This window comes from Pteronotus mesoamericanus, unplaced genomic scaffold, assembly GCF_021234165.1.
Source record: "Pteronotus mesoamericanus isolate MK-2021 breed Mesoamerican mustached bat unplaced genomic scaffold, CSHL_Meso_final scaffold_31, whole genome shotgun sequence".
Taxonomy (NCBI): domain Eukaryota; kingdom Metazoa; phylum Chordata; class Mammalia; order Chiroptera; family Mormoopidae; genus Pteronotus; species Pteronotus mesoamericanus.
This window is the reverse complement of record NW_026555312.1, coordinates 2205591-2232713: the sequence shown is the minus strand read 5'-3', so window position 1 is coordinate 2232713 and position 27123 is coordinate 2205591. Positions and strand designations below refer to the sequence as shown.

Sequence of the window (27123 nt, the reverse complement as noted above, 5' to 3'; positions counted from 1 at the left end):
ATGGCACCTAGACTCAACATGATGACCCCCATTTGTCTGGTAGAAAACGACAATGAGCAGCTGTCAGTGAATCAGGAAGCTGTACAGATTCTTGACCAGATAGCTCAGCCAGTGGTGGTCGTGGCCTTGGTGGGACTGTATCGCACAGGCAAATCCTACTTGATGAACCGTCTTGCAGGGCAGAACCATGGTGAGTGTTGTCCTCAGGCAGGGGACATTTTTTGACTCTCTATCACAGTTTATTAGTTTTATTCCCTGGTTACATGGAGAACTAAACTCCTCTCAATAAAACAATCTTCTAATTCTAATTCTCACCGCTAAATTATTACCTAATTGTATTCTGTTACCATGTTCATTGTTTTATTCCATTAAGGAAAATTTCGCCTACCAATGTGCAGATTCCTACCTTTTTTACCTTTCAAGCACTGTCCTATTTAAAAAAAAATTTTTTTAAATGGAATGTATTGGGAGTGACATTGGTTAATAAAATTATGTAGGTTTCAAGTGTACAATCCTATGAAACATCTTCTCTATAATATACTCAAACATCGTACTCTTTCAGTCATGTCTTCTCTCTCTCTCTACATAGTTTGTTTACTTTATGAAATATTTTCATCAACATATAAAGGCGTTTGAATACCTATTATCTCAAAAAGTCTTTAAGAATTTATATACCATTGAGGCTACCAATACCCCACTCCTTTTTTTTTAAAATTATTTCACCTGGCAAAAAATATTATTTTAACTTTGTTCCTACTTATTGTCTTCCCAGGTTACTCTTTAACTCACTTGTACTTGGCTTTGAATTTTACCAGTCTTTCAAAATATTCTTGTTATAGTTAATCAGTTACCTTCATTATTTGTGGTTCAATGATGCCTCTATGCCTCCATATTGAGTTCTTATCTGGCATTATTCTTACACTTTATATTCCCTTTTACTGAGAATAAATGACACACAAAGTACGACATTTTTATGAAGTAGAGAAAGGACCATTTTGTATTCTGGGGTACTTACTGAGGAGGGAGTACAGACTCTATCCTGCAGAGTACACTTTGGATTGTCAACAGATAGAAGAAATAAAATAAGTTGTCCCAGACATTTCTCTATCTGCCAGGAGAAGGGGGGCACTTCCCTCTAGTGGAGAAGGCCCTGTACCCCTGTGTCCAATGGCTTTTATTGAAAGGGTTATCAGTGGGGCTAGGCAGTAGGAATGTACAGGTGATTTAATTTCACAGTATGTAATGTTTACAGAGAATAGGTGATGTTTTGAAGAAAACAAATAGCGGGAACACACCGATTTAAATGGGTCCAAGAGGAGATGAGTAAACATTAGAAGGTAAACATAAGAGTACCAAAGGGTTTAGGGTCAGGGTCTGTGAATAATGTAAATTTCCTTCCCAGCATGAGCTGGCTATCATAGCTTTTGAGAGAAAAACAAAGCATGCTTCAAAGAATTTACTTTTAGGCCTGATTTTCCCCAGGAACTGCCCGCTCCAGTTTAGGGTTGTCTCCAGTATTGTTTCAAGCCTGAGCCAGTCACAGGGAGCAGAGTGTCCAAGAGACAAGGAGACTTCTTTCAGATAGAATGAGGACCCCAGCCATATCAAAATTGAGGGGTGAGGGTCTTTGCCCTTCCTCCGTGTTCCCCAAGTTCTTCCCTGATATCCATGCAGCTGTGCCTGTCTTAGGTTACTCCTGCCATCGAGGGGTCGCACCCATCATTGAGTAACCAGCCATCTTTCGGGGCCAAGCAGGGTGATGTGAGGGATGCCAGGGGGACAAATTTTGTCTCTTCAGTGGCCTATTTTCCCACGTTCTCCTTGCTTAGCTCCAGCCTTGGGGGCCTCTCGCCTGTCAGTGAGGCTATGATTCCTGAAATGAGACAGGACGTTTTCCAACAATTTACATTCTAACAAGTCTGACTTTGTAGCCTTTGGCTGCTTAGATTTCCTGCTTTCATTTTATGTTGCTTTCCGTGCATCCCTTGCAGGTTTCCCTCTGAGCTGTACAGTGAGGTCTGAAACCAAGGGCATCTGGATGTGGTGTGTGTCCCACCCCTCTAAGCCTAATTATACCTGGATCCTTCTGGACACTGAGGGCCTGGGTGATTTAAAAAACATAAGGCAGGCAGTCATAGATAAATTATTGTAAGTCTGAATTTTCTTCTTAATGTTTTACAATTCATTGTAATTTCACTGCTGTGATTTTTTTTTGAAATCTAGAAATCCAACTACACATAGAAAGCTAATTTTGGTTTATTGGAATATCTCTCTCAGTTAAGGTGTCATGGTATGGTGAGTAAAATTATTATTATTTTTTTATTTCTGGCTCTATTCAATTTAATAAACAATTCTGAGCACATAATTCCCAGGCATCTGGATTAGTACGGCAAATATTAGTGACCAAAGTAAAGGCTGTGCCCTCAAAGACTCTACAGTCCTATGGTGAAGTTCACTGAGCACTCACAGAGCATTCTGTAAGGCTTTGAGACACCTCTGAATGCACTGATCCTATAAAAACATATATTTGTCCAACAAAGTCATTAAAAAATGGATTTTAAAAAAGATTTTAATTTTCTATTAATGGGTGAAATGAAAGATTTTTTTTCTTTTCTGCTTTAGTTTGAGGTTTTTTTGGGGAATAGTACTTAAATTTCTACAACTTTCTATTCCTAATCAAAGGAGAGTTAAAAATTCTGAGTTTATTTTTAAACCTACATATTAGCACTGATGTAGTCTTACTATCTAAATAATTGTTGTAAGTGCCTTTTCTTCTTATCCTAAATGATTACTTTAAAAAATTGTGGTCAGGGAAATAAATTAATGAAGTGACTATTTTCCCCAAAAACTGTTGTATTGAGTCCCCTAAGTCCCCATTGATACAGTTTCTCAGGGGACAGCTTTAGACTGTTTAGAAGTAATTTCTTGATTATATCATTATTTAGATATGGCTGGCTGTGATTCATACAAATAACATTATCATGGCCATTGAGGCAATTCCTCTGGCTACACTAGGTTCACTATACAGCCTGAACTTCTTGATCTACCCTTTGCTCCCATCAAACCAAATAACTATGATTTTATTCCAAATATCTGTGTATTTGATTGACTATCTCTAACTTTGCTTCTCTGGGTTTTTCTTCCTCCAGGATCAACTTCATTTCTTCAAGTCTACATTCTACCAATTCTTTAACACTCAAGTAAGACTTTGTGGAAAACTTTCTATCATGTAATTTTTATCCTGATGTTTATAATTCTGTTTTTCCTTGACAGATCTAAACTTTTAATTGATATGATAGCTCTAGGATCCACTGTTTATATACATTACTAAGATGTAAGCCTCTTATATATATCTGCATCAGTGTTGTATTCATTGTTATGTTTTTCACTGCTTTAAAGAAGTCATCTTGGTGTAGACAACTGTACTTGAACAACAATAAAAAAGAGGAAAAAAAGAGGTCATCTTGAAAATAATAACATTTTAAATGTTGCTTTTAGAAATTTAAGCACTGTGGAAAACACTCAGTAGCTTCTACAAACATTTGTTGAATTTAATTGCATATAAGCTGAATCCCCAGTCACTCCAACTACGGTGAATTTTATATGGCCTATGACTACCAAATATGTGTAGAATGAATACACAGTGTTATCATTTAACTTTGAATACCTAATCACACACCTGGAGCCATACTAGTTTTTCTATATGTTATTATATTTCATCCCATTGAATAAAAAGAAAGCCCTGTGAAGATAAAGTTCTTTTATATGTGAAAAGTCACAGTCACAAGAAATGCCTCTGTAATTGTCAAAACTGATATCTTTTATGCCTGTCTTTAAACTTACTACTTTGCATGGTGAGTACATTAGCTGAAATAAAACTGAAAGACTAATAGACTTAGTGTCTGAATGAATTTCTACATGTTAAACTCTTATTTTTACATGGTAAACTCTTAAATACCTTTCCTACCATTCTTAGGACAAATCTAAGAATGACTCGTGGATCTTTGCCCTGGCCGTGCTTCTCTGTAGCAGCTTTGTCTATAACAGCATGAGCACCATCAACCACCAGGCCCTGGAGCAGCTGCAGTATCCTTCGGGGACCACACCACCATGTGTCCTTGAGTCTACAAGACTGGGGGTCCAGTGAGTTTCTCCTTCCCTCTCACCTAGTTGCCGTTGGTGGAGAAGAGATGACCCTGGAAGGAAGATAATAATGTTTATAATAATTTTTGTTGGAGAAATGTGTGAATTGTTTGCAGCAAGTTTATTTTCCTTAGCCAACTCCTAGTTACGTGACAGAACTCACAGAACTCATCAGGGAAAAGTCATCCCCTACACCAGGTGGAGTAGAAGATTTCACGGAGTTTGTGAGTTTCTTTCCAGATTTTATCTGGATTGAACAGGGTTTCACCCTGGAGGTGAAGTTAAATGATCACCCCATAATAGAAAATTAGCACCTGGAGAATGCCTTGAAGCTGATTCCAAGTGACAGAGTGTGACTAGGCAGTGGATGGTCCAGTACAGGGTGGGAGGTGCTAAACACTGTCTGTCATCTCTGGAGTTTGCTCTTGTATTTTAGACTAGATGAAGCCTGTAGAAATGGTGGCTGCGAGGTGAGCTGAAAAGCTCTGTGGGCTGGAGTTTCAGTTCACATAAAGTAGAGCCTATACAATAAGAGATAAAGAAGGACAATACATAATGTTAAATGAATCAATCCAACAAGAGAATATAAGCCTGTAAACTACTATGTTTACCCAACATAGTAGTGCTTGAATATATGAAGTAAATTTTGATGGACATAAAAGAAGAGATCAGCAGTAGTACAGTCATAGCAGGGGATTTTAACATGCAATTGACATCAATGGGTAGATTTTCTAGGGTCAACTGCATTTTTGGAAGCAAAACAAGTCTCAGTAACTTTAAGAAGACTGAAATCATATCAAGTATCTTCTCCCATCACAAACTAGAAATCAAGTAGAAGAAAAAACCTGAAAAACACAAATACACATTGAAGCTAGAGAACATGTTACTAAACAATAAGTGGGTCAACAATATGATCATGGAAGAAATCAAAAGGTACCTTGAGACAAATAAAAGTGAACATGCAGCAACTGAAAATTTATAGGACACTGCAAAAGCATTCCTAAAGGGGGAATTCATAACAATACAAGCATATCTCAAGAAGCCAGAAAAATCTCGAGTATATAATCTAACTTTACACAAAGAATAGCAAAAAAATCCCAAAGTGAGGAGCAGGAAGAAAATAATAAAGATTAGAGCAGAACAACAAAGCCCAGAGTAAGTAGAAATAAGGAAATAATAAAGGTTAGAGTGGAAATAAATGTCAAAGGGTCTAAAAAAAGAATAATACCAAGAGCTGGTTCTTTGAAAAGACAAACAATATTGATGAACCTTTAACTAGACTCATGAAGAAAAAAGGAGAGAAGACCTAAATAATTAAAATTAGAAATGAAAGGGGAGAAGTGACAACTGACACCACAGAAATATAAGGGAATTTAAGAAAATACTATGAAAAACTGCATGCCAGTGAATTGGACAACCTGGGTGAAATGGGAAACTTTCTAGGAACATGCAATCTTCCAAAATCACTTCAGGAAAATTGAAAAACCTGAATAGGCCAATTATAACTAGTGAAATTGAAGCAGTAATAAAAATACTCCCAATAAACAAAAGACCCGGACTGGATGGCTACACTGGCGAATGCTACGAAACATTAAAAAAAACACTAAAAGTTATCCTTTTCAAACTATTCTAAAACACTCAAGAGAGAAAAAAGATTTCCAAGCTCTTTTCATGAGTCCAACATTAGAAATTCTAATTCCAAAACCAAATAAAGATACTGCAAAGAAAGAAAATTATGAGCCAATATATCTGATTAACATAGATGCTAAAACCCTCAACAAAATATTAGCAAATCAGACTCAGCAATACATGAAAAATATCATACAGCATGATCAAGTGGGATTTATCCTGGGAATGCAAGGTTGGTACAATATTTGTGAAAAATGTGATATACCACATAAACAAAATGAAGGATAAAAATTAAATGATCATATCAATAGACACAGAAAAAGCATTTGATAAAATCTAGCACCCACTTTGATAAAAACTCTCAGCGAAGTGGAAATAGTGGGATCATACCTCATATATGTTACGGGGGGTGCAGGGCTCCTGGATCTGAGGGTCCCTGTTCCATGGGGGCCAACTGAGGAGGGACGCCAGACTCTGAATCCCACAGAGCATGTCCTGGGGCTGTCACAGATGGAGGGAATAGACAAGAGTCATCACAAACACTTCTTTGTTTGCCAGGAGAGGGGACATGGCTCTTTCCTTCAGTGGAGAAGGCCCCAAGCCCTTTTCCAAAGGCTTTTATTGAAAGGGCTATCAGTGGGGCTAGGTGATAGAAATGTGCAGATTATCTCATTACATCCGTATGTTAAAGTTTACAGAAAATAGGTGATGTTTTGAAGAAAACAAATGGCAGAAACACACCGATTTACATGGGTACAAGAGGATACAAGTAAACATGAGTGTAAACATGAGAATGGCAAGGATTTTAGGGTCAGGGTCTGTGAATAATGTAAATTTCCTTCCCAGCATGAGCTGGCTAGCATAGCTTCTGAGGGAAAAACAAAGCATGCTTTAAAGAATTTACTTCTAGGCCTGATTTCCCCTGGGAACCGCCCACTCCAGTTTAGGGCTGTCTCCAGTATTGTTTCAGGCTTGAGCCAGGCAGGGGGAGGGAGCCTCCAAGAGACAAGGAGACTTCTTTCAGATAGAATGAGGACCCCAGCCATGTCCAAGCTTAGCCGAGGAATGTAGGCCTTTGTGCTCTTTCTTCATGTCCCCCAAGTCCTTGACCTGCTGTCTATATCATTTGTGCCTGACTTAGGTCATCCCTCCTCTTGAGGAATCTTACCCGTCATTGACTACCATCCATCACAGGACCAAGCAGGGTGATGTGAAGGAGGCAGGAGCTGCATCCCTGCCAGGGGCACAGGTTTCATCTCTTCAGTGGCCTGTTTTCCCAAGGTCTCCTTGATTATTTCCAGCCTTGGGGCCCTCTTGCCTGCCGGTGGGGCTACAGTTCCTGAAACCAGTCAGGGAATTTCCCAACACACATAGACACAGACAACAGTGTGGTGATAGCCCAAGGGAAAGAGAGGGGGAGTATGTGGGAAAATGGAGATGGAAAGATACTTAGCTTGGGATAATGTGTGCATAATGCAGTAGGCAGATGACATTTTATTGAGTTTTACACTTCAGACCTATATGGTTTTGCAAATCAATTTCACCTCTATAAATTGAATAAAAAAAATAAAGATTACAGTGGAAAGGAATGGCATAGAGGCACTGAAGAAAGAGATGCAAGAATATACAAATAAATGCAAGCATATACCTTGCTCATAAATAGAAAGAATTAACATCATTAAAATGTCCATACTACCCAATGCAATCTAAAGGTTTAATTCAATTTTTTTCAAGATACAAATGGCATACCTCGCAAAACTAGAACAAGTATTCCAAAAATTTGTATGGATCCTCAAAATATCTTGAATAGCCTCAGTGGTATTGAGAAAGAACAATGTTGAGGTATACTGTGACCTTGCAGTATAGTATCAAACTATACTGCAAGGCCATAGTAATCCAAGCAACATGGTTCTGGCATAACCCCCCCTCCACACACACACACACAGACACATAGATCACTGGAACAGAATAGAGAGCCCTGAAATAAACCCACATTTATGTGGTCAACTAATATCTGACAAAGGAAGCAAGAACATACAATGGGGTAAAGAAAATCTATTCAAGAAATTAGAACAGATATTTGCAAAAAAAAAGAAAAAGAGAAAGAAACTAGATCACCTACTTATACCTTATACAAGAATAAACTTAAAATGGATTAAAGATTTAAATGTAAGACTCAAAACTATCAAAATCCTAGAAGAAAATACAGGCAGTAAAATCTCTGACCTTTCTCCTAGCAATATTTTTTTCCTGATATATCTTCTCAGGCAAGGAAAACAAAAGAAAAAATAGTCAAATGGGACTACATCAAACTAAAAGGGTTTTGCATATAATTGGGAATCATCAACAAATTTAAGAGACATCCTACAAAATGGGAGAACATAGTTGTGAATAATACATCTGATTTTTAAAGTCAAAGTTTTATAGTCAAAATCTATCAAGAACTCATATTACTCAACATAAAAAAAACAAAACAAAACCAAACCAAAACAAAACGAAACAGGTAGTCCAATTTAAATAATGGGCAGAAACCTGAGTAGACCTTTCTCCAAAGAGGACATACATATGGTCAAAAGACATATGAAAAGATGCTTAACATCACTAATTGTCAATGGAATGCAAATTAAATCCACAATGAGATATCATCTCACATCTGTCTGAATGGTAATCATCAATACATCAACCAACAAGTGTTGGCAAAGATGGAGAGAGAAGGAAAGTCTTGTGCACTGTTGGTAGGAATGTGGATTGGTGCGGCCACTATGGAAAATAGTGTGGCGTTTCCTCAAAAAATTAAAAATGGATCTGTCTTTCCACATATGCGGATTCATTCAAAGAAGCCCCAACACCAATTTAAAAGAATATATGCACCTCTGTGTTCACTGCAGTGTTATTTACAATAGCCAAGCTACAGCAACAACCCCAGATCCCATCAGTAGACAAGTGGATAAAAAAGTTAAGGTACGTATATAGATGGAATATTAATCAGCCATAAAAAATGAAATCTTACCATTTGGAGCAGCATGGATGGATCTAGAACGTATTTATTATACTAAGTGAAATAGTCAGATAAAGACAATTACAATATGATTTCTCTTGTATGTGGAATCTGAAGAGCAAAATAAACAAACAAAATGGAAACAGTTTCATAGACACAGAGAGTAAACTGGGGGTTGCCAGAGAGAGGGGGCATTGGGGCACTGGGTGAAAGAAGTGAAGAGACCAAGAAGGACAATTTTGTAGTTACAAAATAGTCACAGGGAAGTAAGTAAGGCATAGGAGATACAGTCATTAATACTGCAATAACTTTGTATGGTACCAGTTGGTGTACTACAAATATTGGAGTGAACACTAGGGAAAGTATATGATTGTCTAACCCCTAAGATGTATACCTCAAACCAATACAAAATAAAACTGATAGCAAAAAATAAAAGTAGAGCCTTGAGTGTAATCATTCAAAACCAATTTGTTCTGTACACAATCTGTAACTTAACATCCAGTGGCAACTTAGGATATAGTGGTGCTAAATCCTTCTAAAGACCAGATACTGTGTTCCCTATTTTGGCTTCTGCTTTTTTGTGTGTTGAGGAAAACAGCTGTTCAGATACTTGTTAGGCATCAAACTTCAATAAAAAGCTTATCCAACAACAACAAAAAATCTTTCAAACAATTAGATATTTTTCTTTTGAAACAGGGATATATCTTTCCATTGACTGTATAGCTATATCATCTACAAACCTGATTTTATATTTTAAATCAACCAGAAAAAGTATGCATCTTTTTAATCAATGCTTTTGGAATATTTCCAAAAGTTATTAACACATTCAGTTTATTTCCTATATCATAGCTTTCTATTGATTTCTACATATTTTACCCATGCGATAATTTCAAAACATTTATTTTAATTGGTTTCATTTACATGGATGTGTATCTGATGAAACCTTGAAAGAAATATCAGTTCTGATTCATTTATTCTTGCGTTCACATTTCCATTTATGCTTTCTCAAAACACTTAATGAGAAACTGGCTAGGCAAAAGATCAACACTGTCAAATTAAATATAGTCTTTACTTAAAAAGCTTAGAGATTGGTGGTGACATCTTAAAACTACATTTTAGATATACTTACTCTTCAGAGGTTTTTGCTTTTAAAAAAGCTAATGCTGTACACATTATTTTTTGCATAAAAATAGTGTTCCTCAAATAATCAAGGTGTAATTTCTGATACTGCTCCATTATTCCTTGCTTGTGGCTTTTGTTTTGGTCTCACAGCTGAATTTCCACATGGAATCAAGAAGACTAAAACTTTACAATTGACCTTTTACTGTATTAGTCATTTATTCAATAAATATGTGATAGCAAATTACTCTATCATGTTCAAGACTGGGGAAACCAGCTAGAGATTTTTAATTTTTTACCTGGATTAGATCTATCCCCAAATTTCTTCCAGATTTGTATCCTTGGTATAAGTTTGATGTTCAAAGAAGCATTGGATGTTTATGCTAAAGGAGTTATAAACATAAAAATGGTAAAGGAACAAAAACCCCTGTCATAAAAGTCTTTAGGTTTGTTCCCAGAGTGATGGGGTCCATCTGCCTGTGTGCATTAAAGCCTAATGATACACAAACAGAAGTTTACAGCCGGGAAAGTAAAGATATATAAAGGAGATGGCATCATGCCCAGAGTCATAGGTAGCTCATCCTCAAAGACATGGCCCCCTGATAGCTTCCAATGAATGGGTTACACAGGGGAAAAATTCACTGTCATGGTGTCTGAAGGAGTTAGGGTTGTGGTCTCTATTGATTGGTTGGTGCTAGCTAGAGCAGGGCATAACTGATCACTGCATCTGGTACTGATGTCAGCCATGGAGTTGTTCTGTCCAACTTCACAAGGATGTGTTCTGAGGGATCATTGCACTTTCTTAGGTCTGGAGCTAAAGGAAAACTGAGGCCCAGAATTTGTTTTTAGTTTTATTGAAAACTCTGTCTCTGTAGTCAATTGACCCAGGACTTTGTTCCTCAGATTATAGGATGCTGAGCAGAACCTCACTGTCCTGAGGGCTTAATGATTTAGCCAGAGAGAGGGAGGTGGGTGAGGCAGGACAGCGGGTGAGGCCATTTGAGTCAAAGGGGAGAAAATTCAAAACAAAAGGATTCATTAAGGAAAACAAAGTTTTAGAGCAGTTACAGGTTTCTTACTCTGGAACTGTTCCTACTGTAATCTCTGGGCCTTTTTATCCTCAGGAGGAAATCCCAAAGTCCAAATGACCAATCTCCCCAGAGAGTACATCCAGCATTTCTTTCCAAAATGGAAGCATTTTGTCTTTGGTCAGCCAAAAAATGGAAAAGAACTTTTAGCCAATATTGAGAGTGTTTCAGAAAATGAACTGGATCCTTAATTCTAGGAACAAACAGTTTCTGTTCTTACATCCGTACCCAATTACGAACCAAGACTCTCAGAGAGGGAATCATGTTTACTGAGAAACGTGTCTCCTTTTCACATTCTGTGGGGTCTAATATATTTTTAATAAATTCTTGATGTGCTTTCTAAGATTTTTGTTTGGTTCTACATAAAATTGCAGCCATACAGGCATTGATATTTTATGAAGATATGTGTATGTTTTATAATTATCACAGTTTTTAGGGCTAACAAATTTCTCCCAAAATTACAAGCATTATCAGTAATAGCTGTGGTTTCCATATTTCTGAAAAAATCCTCTACTGAAAATAAATCACTAACTGAGTATAGAAACAGAATATACTATTTTCTCAAGGGAAGTCTTTTTATAAAAAATGTGATTTGCTAGAAGAACATAAAATATATTTGAGGAGTTTAGAGAAAACCAAGAAGAAATATACATCCCTGGAAAACCACTGGAAACTTTACAATTAGGAATAAATATAATCTCATTTACCTGGTCTTATCTGTCTACCTATGTAAATAGTTTTGTTTTTATTTTTTAAATGGTAAACTATGTGTTCCAGATACCTTTTTGTGAGCTAGATGAAGGTAGATATTTAACTTTTTTAGTCCTGTGTCCAGAAGAACCATACAAATGAAGAGTCAGTAGGAAAATGAAGAGCATGATAGTTGAAGGAGGTAGGATGGCTGTGGGGTGGGTGGGTGTGTGTGTGTATGTGTGTGTGCGCATGTCTGATTCAGATGTAGTCTCATATACTTCAAATTGTTAAGTGATAACTTGTTTTTTTCCCTTTAAATTTCCTAGCTTATTAGGGCTGAAGACTCTGGTGGTAATGTATGTGGACACACCAACAGTGGAGTGGTGCCTTGTTTAGAGAATGCGGTGACTACTCTGGCCCAGCTTGAGAACTTAGCGGCTGTGCAGAAGGCAGCCGACCGCTACAGCCAGCAGGCGGCCCAGCAAGTGAGGCTCCCCACAGACACGCTCCAGGAACTTCTGGACATGCATACGGCCTGGGAGAGGGAAGCTATTGCGATCTTCATGGAGAACTCCTTCAAGGATGACAAGCGGTATTTCAGAAGAATCTAGTGGTACTTTGTCTTTATACTTATTTACCATTTGTGACCCTTCCCTTTGAAGACCGATGTCTAGAAATGCTTTCTAGGACCCCATTCCTCCTTTCTCACTGATGGATCAAGTAGTGTGTGTTATCATGAAGAACAGTGTTTCAAATGACTACTGAGAGTTACTTCTGTAGTTCCCCCAAAAGTTCAGGTACTTTATCGTAAAACTCTCTGATCCCTGATGCCTAATCAGCATAGATATCACCTGAAGGGAATACTTCTGTGAATTTCAGTCCTTCCTAGAATACGCAAAAGTCATTCCTAAACTGGTCACTTTTTGTAACACATCCCCATTCCCAGGTACCAAAATTTCTTTATGAGACCCTCATTCCAGGCCATTTCTTCTTTCTGTTGCTCCTTTTGTATCATTGTGTCAGTGAGGATAGAATCACTGAATGCTACAGCTGCAAGCAACCATGGAGATGAAGTAATGCAACCACAACTTTCATCTAAAGAACTCGAGACCCAGAGGGGTTAAAAGGTTTTCCCAAGTTCTGCAGAGAGTTTCCATGTTTGTGAATTAATCAAGACTTATGGTTTCACATTTATTCCATGTTTTTCATTCAACAGAAAGTTTTGCTCATGAAGACAACAGCTAGATGGACTTCTGGCAGATTCTTTGGAATTTTATCTCCTCTGTTCCTTTCTTCCAGTGATATCCTTCTGTGCCTCCCTTGCAGGAAATTATGAAGGACAAGAAGGAACATTTCTTGCTGCAGAGTGAAGAGCCATCTGTTGAATACTGCCCAGCTAATTTTAATCAGCTTTTAGTGGTCTTAATGGAAAGTATTTCCATAGGAACATTCTCTGTCTTCATTTCCTCTTGTCTCTTATTGACAGTTCTATGTCTTTTTTCATGCTGATATAGTTTGCAGTAAGTTCCTCATAGATTCCCTGTAGTTTTTTGTAATTCTCTCTGAGCTCACTGAGCTCATTGAGCTTCCTTAGAACTGTTGTTTGGAACTCAATATCTGATAGTTTACTTGCCTCTATTTGATTTAGTTCTCTTTGTGGGGATTCCTCCTTTCCCTTCGAGTGGGAGGGGAGTGTTTCTTTATTTTCCCATTATTTGTGAGACTCTTCTTTTTCGCTTCTGCTTCTTAAGTTGATCTGTCTTAAGTTCCTGTCTATGTGGTGTGAATGTCTATGTTAGGAGACTGCTGTTTTTTCTTTCTGGATCTGCCTCTGATGATGTCAGATGTCGTCTCTGCCTGACCTTAGGTAGTCTGTTCGAGACTTCTAGGAATCTAACTTGTTTGTGTGTGTCTGTCTCCTTCAGCTGTTAATCTAGTCGCTCTGCACTCAGCAGCTGGCTTAGATAGCTCAGGGCGGGGGGCGTCCCTCCTCGGTGTGGAGTTATTGGGTCCTCTCACGCTGCTGCTCAGGGTAGTTGTCTCTGCCTGAGCAAGATGGCTGGTGCAAGGGGGAAGAGTCAGCACCAGGCTCCTCCCGGTTACTCTCTACATTCTCTCCCCAAAGTCTCCTTCTCCAGTCTCTCTTCAGGTGTCTCTAGGTGACTCTGCCCCTGCCTTTGCTGGAGACCAGGGTAAGTAGGTGCAAATAAAAATTTAGGTGTTGGCCCTTTAAAAAGCTCTTTGTGTCTCCAGCCCCCCACCTCCGGCAGAGATCAACCCTGCTCCTTTTTGCAGCTGGCTGTTTATCTGTGTACTTTTTGGGCTCTGGCGCTGCAGACTGGAGATACCTGCTTTTGTTTTAGATCCCACTCTTTTCAGGGGGATCCATCTGGTTCTTTCTATATTCTTCTTGAGCTGCTACCCATGGGTGCCCCGCCTGACTTCTCGAGTCTGTACTGCACTCCTTACCAGTTAGATTGCACTAAAACTGATTTTTCTGTCTCCGAGGTTATCAGGCTTCTCTCTTGCTATTGTTCGCTTGTTTGCTCCAGGTGATTTCTCCACAATTTAGTTGTAATTCCAGGTGGTCCACGGAGGTGGTCAGTGTGACTTTCACTCACTCCTTTGTCATCTTGATTCCTCTGATGCATTAATTTAATTTTGAGTTTATTATTTGTTGAAAATAATCCTGTTTTTGTATATTTGTTGTCTATTTCAATTATTTTTAAAAAGCTTTAAATGACTTTTTGGTTTCTTTATCCATTTTTTGACTAAATGTTTGTAGAATATTTTCCCTAAAAAAACTGGAAAACAATACTATTAACCCTTTTTTCAAAGTGTTGCAAATATTTTCCTTTTCTATTACTTGTTCTGTAAGTGTTTTTATTTGTGTATTAATGTATATTCTTAACTGTTTAATATAGTCATATTGTCAATATTTTATTTTATAGCTTCTGGGTTTGAATATATTATTTCAGGGTGAGAAAAAATTATTTTGTATTTTCTCCTAAAACTCTTTAGATTTTACATACTGATCTTTAACTCACCAGAATATATTTTGTATAATGAGTGAAATAGGGGTCTATACTTGTTTTATTTCAAGTAATAGTGGTCCATGCACCTTATTTGTAGAATAAGCCTTATTTTTACCATTGATTTGAAATATCAATTGAATCATACATTACATTGTTAGACAGATATATATGTTTGTTTCTGGAATGCTCATTATATTTCATTGATCTACTTGATTATTTCTGTGCCAGTGTCATGTTCTTTTAATTCCTGAGACTTTATAATGGAGTTAAATTCTTTAATATTTTGTAATGGGTTTTGACATTTAAAAAAATAAATAAATAAAATCAATCTGCATTTCAAAAAGAAAGAAAGAAAGAATGAAAGAAGAAAAGAAAGAAAGAAAGAAAGAAAGAAAGAAAGAAAGAAAGAAAGGAAGGAAGGAAGGAAGGAAGGAAGAAAGAAAGAACTCATACCTTTTTTGACAATATGGATGGAACTGGAGAATATTATGCTAAGTGAAAGAATCTAGTCGGTGAAGGACAAACACCACAAGATCTCACCTATAAGTGGAATTTATTCAACAAAATAAACTCAAGAACAAAATAAACCACATCATGGAAACATGAAGCAGACTGAAAGTGACCAGAGGGGATGGGGAAGGAGGACAATGATGAAAAGAAGGGGAAGGGACTAGCCAAAGAACATGTATGAATGACGTATGGACATGGACAACAGGGTGGGAATTGACTGTGGGAGTGAGGGGATGGTGGGATGGGTGGAGGAAGAAAGAGAGGGAAAAATAGAGACAACTGTAATTGAATAAACATGATTTAAAATTTTAAAAAAGGGAAAAAAATAGACATGGAGTGATCCAAACAGTAAGTGCCCCTTTTAATCATTTTTATTAAATTAATGATCCATCCTTCTAGAGGAAAAAAAGGGCAACAGACCTGAATAAACACAGCTCCAAGGGGGACATACAGAGGGCTCATGGACAAATGAAAGAATGTTCAACATCACTAGCCATCAGAGAGATGTAAGTTAAAACCACAATAACATATTATTTCACACCTGCCAATACAACAGTCATCACTAAATCAACGAACATCAAGTGTTGGCAAGGATGTGGAGAAAAACGAACCTTAATGCACTGTTGGTGGGAAGGCAGACTAGTGCTGCCACTGTGGAAAACAGTATGGAATTTCTTCAAAAAATTAGAAATGGAACTACCTTTTGATCCGGTAATTCCATTGCTGGGAATATACCCGAAGAATCCTGAAATACCAACTCAAAAACAAATTGTTCGCCCCTATGTTCATAGCAGTGCTATTTACAACACCCAGCAGTTGGAAACGGCCTATATGCCCATCATTAGATGAGTGGATTGAAAAACTGTGGCATATCTACACAATGGAATTCTACACAGCGGAGGGAAAGAATGAACTCTTACCTTTTGTGACAGCATGGATGGAACTGGGGGCTCTTGTGTTGGTGAAAGACAAATACCATATAATGTCACTTAGAAGAAGATCTAATGAACAAAACAAACTAATGAGCAAAAGGGAACCACAGGCATAGAATCATGGTAGAGACTGACAGTGGTAAGAGGGGAGGAAGGAAGTGGGGACTATTTGAAAGAAGGTGAAGCAATTAGTCAAAGGACATATATGAAGGACCCATGGAAATTGACTACAGTGTGGGGATTGCATATGGGAGGGGGTGGCAGGTTGAGTGGAGGAGGGGGGCCTAAGGGGGAAAATTTTGGCACAACTGTAATAGCATACACAATAAAACATAAAAAATAAACTCATAAAAATTCTTTTCAAAAACAAACAAAAAATACACACCCTGAACCAATAGGATGTGTATATATGTAGCAGTAAATTTATTTAAAGAATTGGGTCACATAATTATGGAGTTTATCAAGTGCATATTCTGCAAGGTGGACCAGCAGGCCCAGGAGACCCGACATTCTAGTTGTAGTCTGAAGGCCAGGAAGGGCCAATGTTGCAGGTGAAGTTCGAAGCCTACTGGAGACTTTAGTATATAGGTACCTACTTATTTACAAATAAATACATTCTTGTAACTCCCATCCAGATAAAAATATAAAACATTACTTGAATTACAGTAATTTTTCTCTTTCTTTTTCCCCAAGGTTAATCACTACTCTGATTTCTATCAGCAAGCTAAGTTTAATCTGTTTCTGAACTTCATATAACACATATTCATGTTCTGTTTTCTGACTGATTTTTTTGCTCATTGTTTTGTTTGTGATAGTCATCCTTGCTGCATGGAAAAAAAAGTTTATTATTTTTTATTGTTCCACAAAACTTTTCTCAACTTCAGCGCTCTTGACATTTTGGCCTGGGAAATTCTTTGTTGTGGGAGCTGTACTGGCCATCGTAGGGTGTTTTGCAGCAGCCCTGGCCTCACATTGGATGCCAGCAGCATTGGTTCTGTTAACCAACCCAGTTGTGACAACCAAATATGTTTCCTGATATTGTTAAATGTCACCTGAGGGCAAAATCACTACTTTTAGAAGTTACTGAGCTGGAATAATTTAAACCATCTCTATTAAATCACATCTCAATCTCCTAAGAGGCGTTCCAGGGTTCTAAACTGAACCAAGGGCTAAGAAAAGTATGGAAGAAGACCACTGAACAATGCCTAAGTAAGATGGCTTTCCTTAACTCAAAGTATGTTTACCTTGCCTGACCCTTTGTGGAGGAGATAAAAATAATATTCTCCAACCCACTGACCCATTTGTACATCCTCAAGTCTCAGGGTTTTTTGTTGTTGTTGTTGTTGTTACTGTTTTGCTTTATTAATGAGTAAGGAAGTGTGGGTAACTTTTTTGAGTTTTTTCAATTTAAAACATTTTTAAATTAAAAATTATATTAAGTAACTAATTGACTGCAGAATAAAATCCAAACTCTCAATATTAACACAAAGCAAATTTAAGCAAAATCTCTAAACTTTGGTTTTTCATAATACAGCTATCACTTAGGGACAGTGGTTTCATTTGAGTGACCGAACCATCAAAAGCAAACCTATCATAGATGGTGATGGTGATAATAATGATAATGGTGATGATACTGAAAATGGTGGTGGTGATGACAACAACGATGACAGGAACAAATATAGTACTAACAAGAGCTTGCCTCCATCAATTCATGTTTTGTCTATTGTCGATGGATTTTAATATTTTTTTACAAGGTTACGATGTAGAAAGAAAAACTCAAATGTAGTCCTGGCTGACATGAAATGAATACTTTTAAACATGACTGCATTTGATCACTCCATAAATATGCATTGACCATGATCATGGTCTGGACACTGGGGAAGGCATTGGGAAGGCAATAAGGACTCCATGGTTAATACAGCAGCCATGGTTTCTATGCTCAATCATTTTTTTTGTTTTAGTTTAGAAAGAAGACATTGAAATAAGTTATATAAATCAATTTAATTATTTAACATTTGAATGCCTAATCAACATTGTAGAGGAGTAACTCAAAGGGCTCTGAGTAAATGTAGAAAGGAGACTGAACTCAGACTAGTCAGTCAGCAATCCTTCCCTGAAAAAATGAAATAAGAGGTAAGATATATTTTTGGTGAACACAATTAGGACAAAGTGAAGGATGAGAGTTTCAGGCAGGAGAGTTTGTGTTCAAAATTCCAGATTGGTGAAGAGCTGGGCGTGTTTGGTAACTGAATGAAGGTCCATGTGCTGAAGCTGAGATAACATGTGATGAGAAGGGCAGGCAGGAGCTAGATAGTGTAGGATCTTGCAGCCCTGGTAAGGAGAATGCAAGCTTTTAAGGCTTCAAGACTTGGGGTGGAAAAATAAGTGACAATTCGTCTTAATAAACTCATAGTGACTACTGTGTGAACATGAATTAGGAGAGCAAAACTGATTATTCCTGGCCATGCCATCTGCCCTCAAAACAGGTCGACCAGCAACTTCTTAAAATTAGCAGTCTGTTTGTTAAAGATTTAAAATGCTATAAATAAATAAATAAATAAATAAATAAATAAATAAATAAATAAAATGCTAAGTGCCATAAATTTCCTCTAGAAAATGACAATGACCGGTGCTGGAACTCTTATTTATAATATTTCTCCTCTTGTTCCCTTCAATTTTCACGCCATTACAGTCATGTTTTCCTCAGCTTTAGTAAGGTATACTACACACACACACACACACACACACACACACACACACCCCCACTGTATGAGTTTAAGGTGAACAGTAATTAAGTTTTAAAATGATCTAGTCTAAAGATTTTGCAGCCAGAAAAACAATCTTTTATGTCATTCAAGGCCACTGGAATGGCATTTCCCAGAAACACAATTCAAACGAAACTGAAAGTGGTGAAGAGCTGCTTCTACCACAGGCTCATTTCCAGGAAATCAGCCGCTTTTCTGTAGGAGCAGTTCAAGAGCCAGGTTTTGACAATCTAAATCCCTAGAAGAATGCATAAAGAGGCGTCAGACAATTAAACCGCTGTCCTTTATGTGATTTGCACACTCTTTGGACACCACATTCTTCCACTGGGGTCACTTGAATATCATGGGCCAAAAAAGTCATGGATTGTGCAACTGTTGTTTGTCTGGAAATTTCACTAAATTTACAGAGTGCTGTTAACTAAAATTGTGGAATTCACCTTAAGCTGCATGACTGTCTTCCTGTAGTACATTTTCTCACAGAGTTTCCAAAAGAAAGCTGTCTGGACACTATTTGAAGTCTTAAGTTCACCCACAACCTTCTTTCTTATAAAAGAATAGATATTGGGGTAACATTTATAAAAAGATAAAAGAAAGCTTTATTATTTTAACATTTGACCCCCAGTTCTTGATAGCAAAATGTGTGTTTGTAATAATTTGTTAATATGCCTCTTGGAACAGGAGACAAACTACAAGGATGTGTCAGCAGAAACCTCAGCAATAAAAATAAAATGGTGTTAGGCTGCTTTGTAAGAGGAAGTTTAATTGCTCCTAGAAACAAGGTATGAGTAAAGGACAGATTAGAATAGGGAGTGGAGAGTGAGGCCAGCAAGGTAGACGGGCTGGGCTTCTGTGGATAGATGAGCTCAAGCTTCCCTTCAAAGCTGTGATGGGTAAGGAAATCTTAGGGGAAAAGATGTGCTCCCCCCTTTCAGTAAAATCTATCACATTCATATAAACTTTTGGGATAGTTTTCCATTTGACAATGAGGTTGTAGGAGATGATATATACAGCTCTATCTCTGATTGAATTGCTATCCTGAAGGTGAGATCATTTCTGCAAAGTCATGCTGCAAGACATCAGACAGTTGACACAGGATGGCCTCAACTGGTCGTCAAAACCACCCAAATGTCACAGAAAATAATGGGAATCACTCTTTGATCTGCTTTCCCCTTTGGGAGGCTGTGTAATTTGAGACAGTGTGATTGAATTAGAGAAATGGAATTATTCCAGTAGATGACCTAAGCAGAGTACAGAAGTCCATCGTGAAGTAGCAAACAAGAGCTTTGAGAATGGATTCTTAGGGAAGGGGATGGAGGTTCAGTTACATGTTCTTGGACTGTTCTAAGTTCTTTACTTTGTATCATGGGTTGCAGACTGGGTTCCCAGCATGAGATCAATTCTGGGATAAATACTGGAGACTGAGCTACAGATTACATGCTACTGAAAGCTAAGGATGATCCTAGAGATGTTGAAAAACTGAAAGCAGTTTAAATGTGTTTCATTGGGCAAGTGCAAATGTTATATTTTTATTCATAAATGTGGCTATTCAAGAACACAGATATACACATTGACTTCTTTTAATAGCTAAAAAATACCCTGAGGTTAATATAAATATCAAAGCTTCAGTTTAAACTTAAGATTGTCTTCAAAACTTACATTTTTTGCTCTTTTATTTAGCTGTATATGCATATATTGGGTTGTTAAAAAAATGCATATGGTTTTTTCCATAAAATAAAAGACACATTTTTCATTTTCACCAATAACTTTATTGATCTGGATATTTTGAGTTTATCAGCTATCTCCCTTGAGTTATAATATTTATTGTTCTCAATTAATGTCTCAATTTGATTGCTATTAATTTCAGCTGGTCTACCAGACTGTGGAGCATTGTCCAGGGAGAAACCTCCAGCATGAAATTTTGCAAACCACTTTTTGACTTCTTTGATCAGTCACAGCACCTTCCTCATACACTGCACAAATTTTTTTTCATGTTTCTGTTGCATTTGTACTTTTGAAAAAATAAAGCATAATATGCTGAAAATGTTAATTTCTTCCATCCTCAATATTTAGATGGCTACACAAAAATTCACCAACTCTGATGGTTTTTTTTTTGAAATGCACACTGGTATGACAGCTGTCACAATACAATCTAACAAAATTGTTTTGAATCAGGTTAAAGACAACTAAATGCTAGTGGAGCCAATCTTATGGGAAAAAAAACAAATAAAATTTTTGGCCAACCCAACAGAACTGCTGAAGTAGTGAGTGAACAAAGGAGTGAATGAAGAGTAGATTCCTAAGTCCCTCTCTGCAATATGCTTTCTAATTTAACTGTAAGATTGTTTCATGGGTCTTTGCACTGACTGCGCTTCTGAGTAGCACTGTTGCCCACTACAGCATGAACACTATCAGCCACCACAGTCTGAAGTAGCTACAGGAACTAAACCATCATGCTTTATTTAGCCAAGAGAAATGGTAACTAGGACTGTTTCTCTTTCCTGCGACTCAAAATCCTGCCTGGAGATAAGGTGATAGAAAGCCAATGGAATGCTCATAAACTGGTTTCTAAGGAAAATGTGGAAATTGTTTTCTCAGATGCTTCTCCTTCTTTATATAAGATTGTATCTATGTGGCTAAACTAAGAAGAGCTAATCAGGGCAAAATCTTCCCTTAGACCTGATAAAACAGAGGACTCCACTAAGTTCATGAATTTCTTTGTGGGCTTTGTTTAGACTATGTGGGATTTCATATTGAAATTGAAGATAGAGGAGCACCACACCACCAAATATGTAGGTACCTGAATGGTGCCTTGACTAAATCCAGGTATCAGAGCATGGCCTGGAAGTTTAAGTGGGTAGGTGGGTGGGGGATTCAACACTTAATGACAATTTTTATTTGAGGTGGGTTGAGGTCCATGCTAACGGTGATTGTTAATTGTCGAAAGTAATTGGTAATTCCTTTTCATGGGCTATTGTCACCTGAAAATCTCTAGAGACTAGAGTTTAAGCTCACTAAGGAAACAGGCTCAAAGTTGGACCAAATGATCTTAGAGCAATTTGCACCATGAAAAAAATAGTTAGGTTACAATCAGTGTTATTATTTCCTGAGGCTAATATACTTGTCTTCCTTTTCCAATGTTCCTTTTGCTTTTATATTGAGAAAAACAGCTAATCTGATTGGAACTTGCTAAGCGAAAAGTCACAATGAAATAAAATGACCTAATTAAAAAGACAGCATGAATTACTAGTGCCTAAATAGTTACACATTTCAGACAAAGGATACTTATATTTTAAAAAGTCAAGAATAAAATATTGGTATGCCATCCTGCCTACCCATGGTCTTTGGCGCCAATTCAATGGCAACAAGTATTCCCAATGTGGGGTGCAGCGAAGAAGGAAACCTTATTCAGTGCAGAACAGATCGATTGCAATACAGCATGGCTGTGAAAGGCACATGGTTGGAGACCAGACCTGGGGCCGAACCCCTCTTCTGTTAGCTCTGTTCTGCTCCTCAGTGCTCTGCCCCATGATGGTCTGCTTTGCACTGCACTGGCTTTAGCCCCACATCGCGGTGGTGCTCTTTACTCTTCTGCTCTGAGTCAGTCTGTTTAAGTCTGCTCTGCCAAGATATTTTTAGTGTTTCAGCTCAGATGGAGACAACAGCCTCCATTCTTCACCAGAAAGGGAATGTACGCTCCCAGCTAGAGGGAAGCTGGCTTATACGGACAGGAACCTCCACTACTGGCCCCTGACTCCTCCATTCTCATACAAATAAATCTCCAAATCCTCACAGTTTGATTGGTACAAAAGGCACTATCCTTATTGGTCAGAATAGGGCCGCTCTGATTGGTCAGAGCTGCAAGGCTCTGATTGGATAGAGAAAGTCTCCAACCTATTGGTTGAGACAGGATTCCAGGAAACCTGCGGAAGGGCTGGCTCAGACGACAGAGACACAGCACAGGGAGGCAGTTCAGCCAGGCTTCGGTAAGAAGTGCTATTTGCGTGAGAGGCCCTTGTGTCAAAATGGCTGCTAGGCGTTATTTATTTATTTATTTATTTATTTATTTATTTATTTATTAATTTATTTTAATTTGATACCAGTTAGCCACCAGGAGCCAGTCTGGGGGGAGGGGGGCGGGGGGTGGTGTGTGTGTGTGTGTGTGAGATCAGAATTTACGCTCAAACAAGATGACCAGATCTTTCATTTTACATATCTAAAGACATCACCTTCTTCATTGTTCTAGCACATCCAGTGAAGGTTAACTCAGTAGTTTTCAACTCCTTTACATTCCAATGAGAGGTCTGACTTTTGTCCCCTGCAAGAAACCTCTAAGACTACTCTGCTTAATTAGAATGGTTTGTGTACATGGAGGCATCGGGCCATACCAGGTAGCTTATGCTGACAATGTGATTTATGGTGGAGGTCTTGGTGCACTGTTTTAATTTGACCTCTAAAGAGACTTGGATTCTAAGTAACTAAGATCAGCCACTCAGCATTGCCTGTCTACTTCCCTGCCTCCAATTACAATTCTGGATACCAAGGCTTGGGGGAGCTTCCCGTTTTCACAATGTACTGTACATGTGCATCACACATTGTTCCTGGGAGACAACTGGAAGTCTTTGCCAGTTCTCTCCTGGACTCCAACCTATCACCTGTTGCTTTTGCTGGCTTTAATTTGTAGCATTTCAATGTGATGAGCTATACCTTCACGCATAAAATTTTGGGAGTTCAGAGTGTCCTAGTGAACCATTGAACTGGAGGGGTGGTCTTGGGGACTCTTAAGTTCAGTTGGTTCTCTGAATGGGATTTTCTAGAATACCCCTAACCTACTAAAACATGACCAAAACATGGTTTGGGAAAAAGAAGAACAAATGGTAAAAATTAAGATGCTCTCATTGTGCCCCAATTGATTAGGGCTTTAGTCTTCTTGATCCACCTATGTCCACTCAACAGGATTCTTGTAACAACCATCAGAGACATCTGAAATAGATCCATCTGCTCTTGAAAGTATCAGATTTGACCTGACATGAAATACATGATGCTGAAAGCCCAAAAGTTGTTGCATTTGTTTTTTGATCTACCTGTGTCACCCTATTAAGAACAGAAGAAAATCCCTTCTTGGACCCAACATAAAGCTTCATAATCAATTTTCAACCAACTAAGTGTTCCTTTATATTTTATATGTAGGTGGCTAAGCAGCCTCAGCTGAGATGGAGAGCTAATTAGCATCAAACCTACATTACCACTCAAGGATCATCATTTGACTGACATATCACAGTGACTATTTATAGGCCTCACCTATTAACAAGCTCTCCATCCCCAGTGAGAAGATGTCAGGGACTCTTAGGAAGATTCAAACCATGGATATTCTCAGTATTTACATCCAAACATATGAATATATTGGATAAACCCAATGAAAAGATATTCTAAGGTGGTAGGGAAGTAGATACACATGCTTAGCTGCTGACCTTCCTAAATACAAAATCCCAACACTTCATAATTGGAGATTTTTAAGAGTGAACTTTCTCTTTTGTAAGTCCAAAGTAAACCACTTACTGAAGGATTTAGAGAGAAATCTGAGGAGTAAAAGAACAGATCTATCAATTAAGAAAGATGCTTGAAGAAAGTACAGCAATGAAAACATTGCTTTCATAGTCCCTTAATGAAGCTGGCAGTGTGTTTGTTTGGGATGACATGGTGCTGCTAAGGCAGTTGGTGTACAGAAAATACCCTGAGCCCCAAAATGAAGTCGGCTGTAGAATTACTGTAAAAATATTACAAAATGAGGCTTCTTTCGTTTCAACAGTTTAATGTTATGGCTTACTTTTGAAATACATATGTCATGCTTCTTTTTATTCAATAAAAGTTTTAAAAGTAAAACATAAGTTTCAAAAATTAACAGGACCTGTAATACAGAAAACAAATTGCATGTTGATTAAAATAATTAATTTAAAGAAATGAGGAACAAGTTAGAAAATGTAATGGAAGAAAGACAAAATTTGCAATCAAATAAAATACAAATAAAATACTTTAGAATAAAACTACCAAGAAGTATGTTACATTCATATGAAAAACTTTAAGTATTCCTGAAACAAAAATGTGAGAAACTTGATAGACAAAAAATATCAGTCTTTATGAATGAATTAATAGATTTCACATGATTAAAAAAATGGCAAAAAATATTTTTGGAAGTAGAAATACTTGTTTTAAACTAGATATGTAAAAACTAAATGCAAGAATATCCAATGCAACTTTGAAATAAAGATGATAAATGTGCAGGGACTCTAACTCCGTGATAAAGTATTTCAAAAATTAGCACAATGGTACTGATTCCTAAATATTTAAGCAGCAATAAAAGATTTTAAAGTTAAAGACTGAATTTCACATGGACATTTAGTACATGATAGATTTGGTGTTTTGTATCAGTGAAGGATTATGGAATATTTAGTATATAGTATTTGGATTTCAGGTAGACATATGAATACTATAGAGTTAGAGACTCTTATACATTTTACCAAAATAAATTTCTGATGTGTCGAGGTGAAAACTGAAAAACTGAACTAAAAACTTAGAGAAGACACCTGAGCTTTAAAAAAATAGTTTTGTATAAAGATGCCAGTTTTAAGTGTGATATGAAAAAAGACATAAAAGATTTAATAAATTCACCCACATAAAATAATAAAATTATTTAAAAGTATATAAGCAAACCAGAAAAATGGCAAGTAAAGAAAACATTTTCCATTTATATCAAAGAGATAATTTCTTTATGCTATAGGGAGCCTTTTATATATCAGTGAGGAAAAGAACAATGACTGTATTTAAAAAATGGGCAAAAATAGTAGATGAAAATAAAGGTGTTAATTTACACTTACAGTAAGGAGATGTGTGAGTCAAAATTGTGGGTTACTTATTTCACTTCTAAAGTTGGAAAAAAATAACATATTTCTTGGGACAATAAGTTGTTAAGGGATTGGAGAATCTTTACTATTTCCAAGTGACAGTGAAAATTGTTACAATTATATATCAAAAATTTAAATGCACCTAAACCTCTGACCCAACAAGTCCACATTTGTCCTAGAGGAGAATGACACATGTACTAGGATGTTAGTTGCAGTGTTGTTGGAATTGCAAAAGGCTGCAGCAACTCTGTCAGGTATTAGTAATGTAAACCATAAGATACATGTATAAAGGAATTCTCCAAAGTCACTAAAATAAAGATGAAAATACTGTTTTTACTAATTGTGTTACAGGGGAAACCCAAGTTAGGAGCTCCCCCTTCCTCGGTTTTTGTCTCACTCGCAAGAGATGAATTCAGACGAAAGTCAACAAGTATAGCGGAAGTGACATAGCAAGTTTATGAAATACACTTGAGCATGAAGCTGCAAGAAGGCATCCAGCTAGTCTGAGTGTCCTGACTATTGGGATTTTAGGGGTTTTATGCTCGTAACCAGCTTCTAGGTTGCCCCTTCGCCTCCCCTCTCTAGACCTGGGGATACAGTTTCAAAGGCTTTCTCTCCCAGGTGGTGGAAACAATACATACAGAATGTCAAGGGCTTCCCTCCTCTTGTGCTATCATAGTTTTTCTTGGGATTTTGGACACCTGGCAATCTTATCTGAACAGGCTCAAGACGGCTTACTTAATCTCCCTCCCCCTCTCCACCTTGATTTGCTATCTATCATGCATAACAGTATGAGAAAACCTCTAAGGTTTATCATAAAGTGAAAAAAAGATGTAGAAGCTGTATAATTTAAATTATAACATGGACAAATAACTTGTCCCACTTCCAACTTGCTATTTTCATGAAGCTTTGCCTCCTTATTTGCTCACCGGGATAAAACACCTTTTTTTGTTGTTGTTGTTGTCTCTGCAACTCTATTAAATGTCTAACTTTTGTCCAATCACGGGGGCCAATAAAACTGTTCATTCCAAGCCTCCTTTCCTATCTGACCTACCTTAATATCAATAACAGAAATATGCTCAGTTGCGCCCTAATGGGTGACAGAGGTTTGGATATAGTTAGTGCTTATTCAATACTTTTCTAACAGATAAATGACTAATTGATTTGCAATCGTTAGAAAAATGATTTTCTTTATTAAAATGGAAAATATTTTATTGTATATGTGTACATCTAAGATGAAAAATTACATTCCTTGAAAATAAGTCCATAAAGCATACAAAATTATGAAAATAATATTTAATTAATTTAGCGA

General features: G+C 37.3%; 1 protein-coding gene across 1 annotated transcript in view; it reads left to right on the top strand.

Annotated features, from left to right (window-relative positions):
- LOC129085751 (guanylate-binding protein 6-like) overlaps nt 1–27123 on the top strand; it is a 42236-nt gene continuing 15113 nt past the window's right edge. Inside the window, 10 exon segments of the mRNA XM_054592178.1 lie at nt 1–190; nt 1992–2131; nt 3989–4086; nt 4289–4485; nt 11014–11160; nt 11163–11255; nt 12005–12037; nt 12040–12261; nt 12264–12283; nt 12997–13102. Coding sequence (XP_054448153.1) covers nt 1–190; nt 1992–2131; nt 3989–4086; nt 4289–4485; nt 11014–11160; nt 11163–11255; nt 12005–12037; nt 12040–12261; nt 12264–12283; nt 12997–13102 — 1246 coding nt within the window.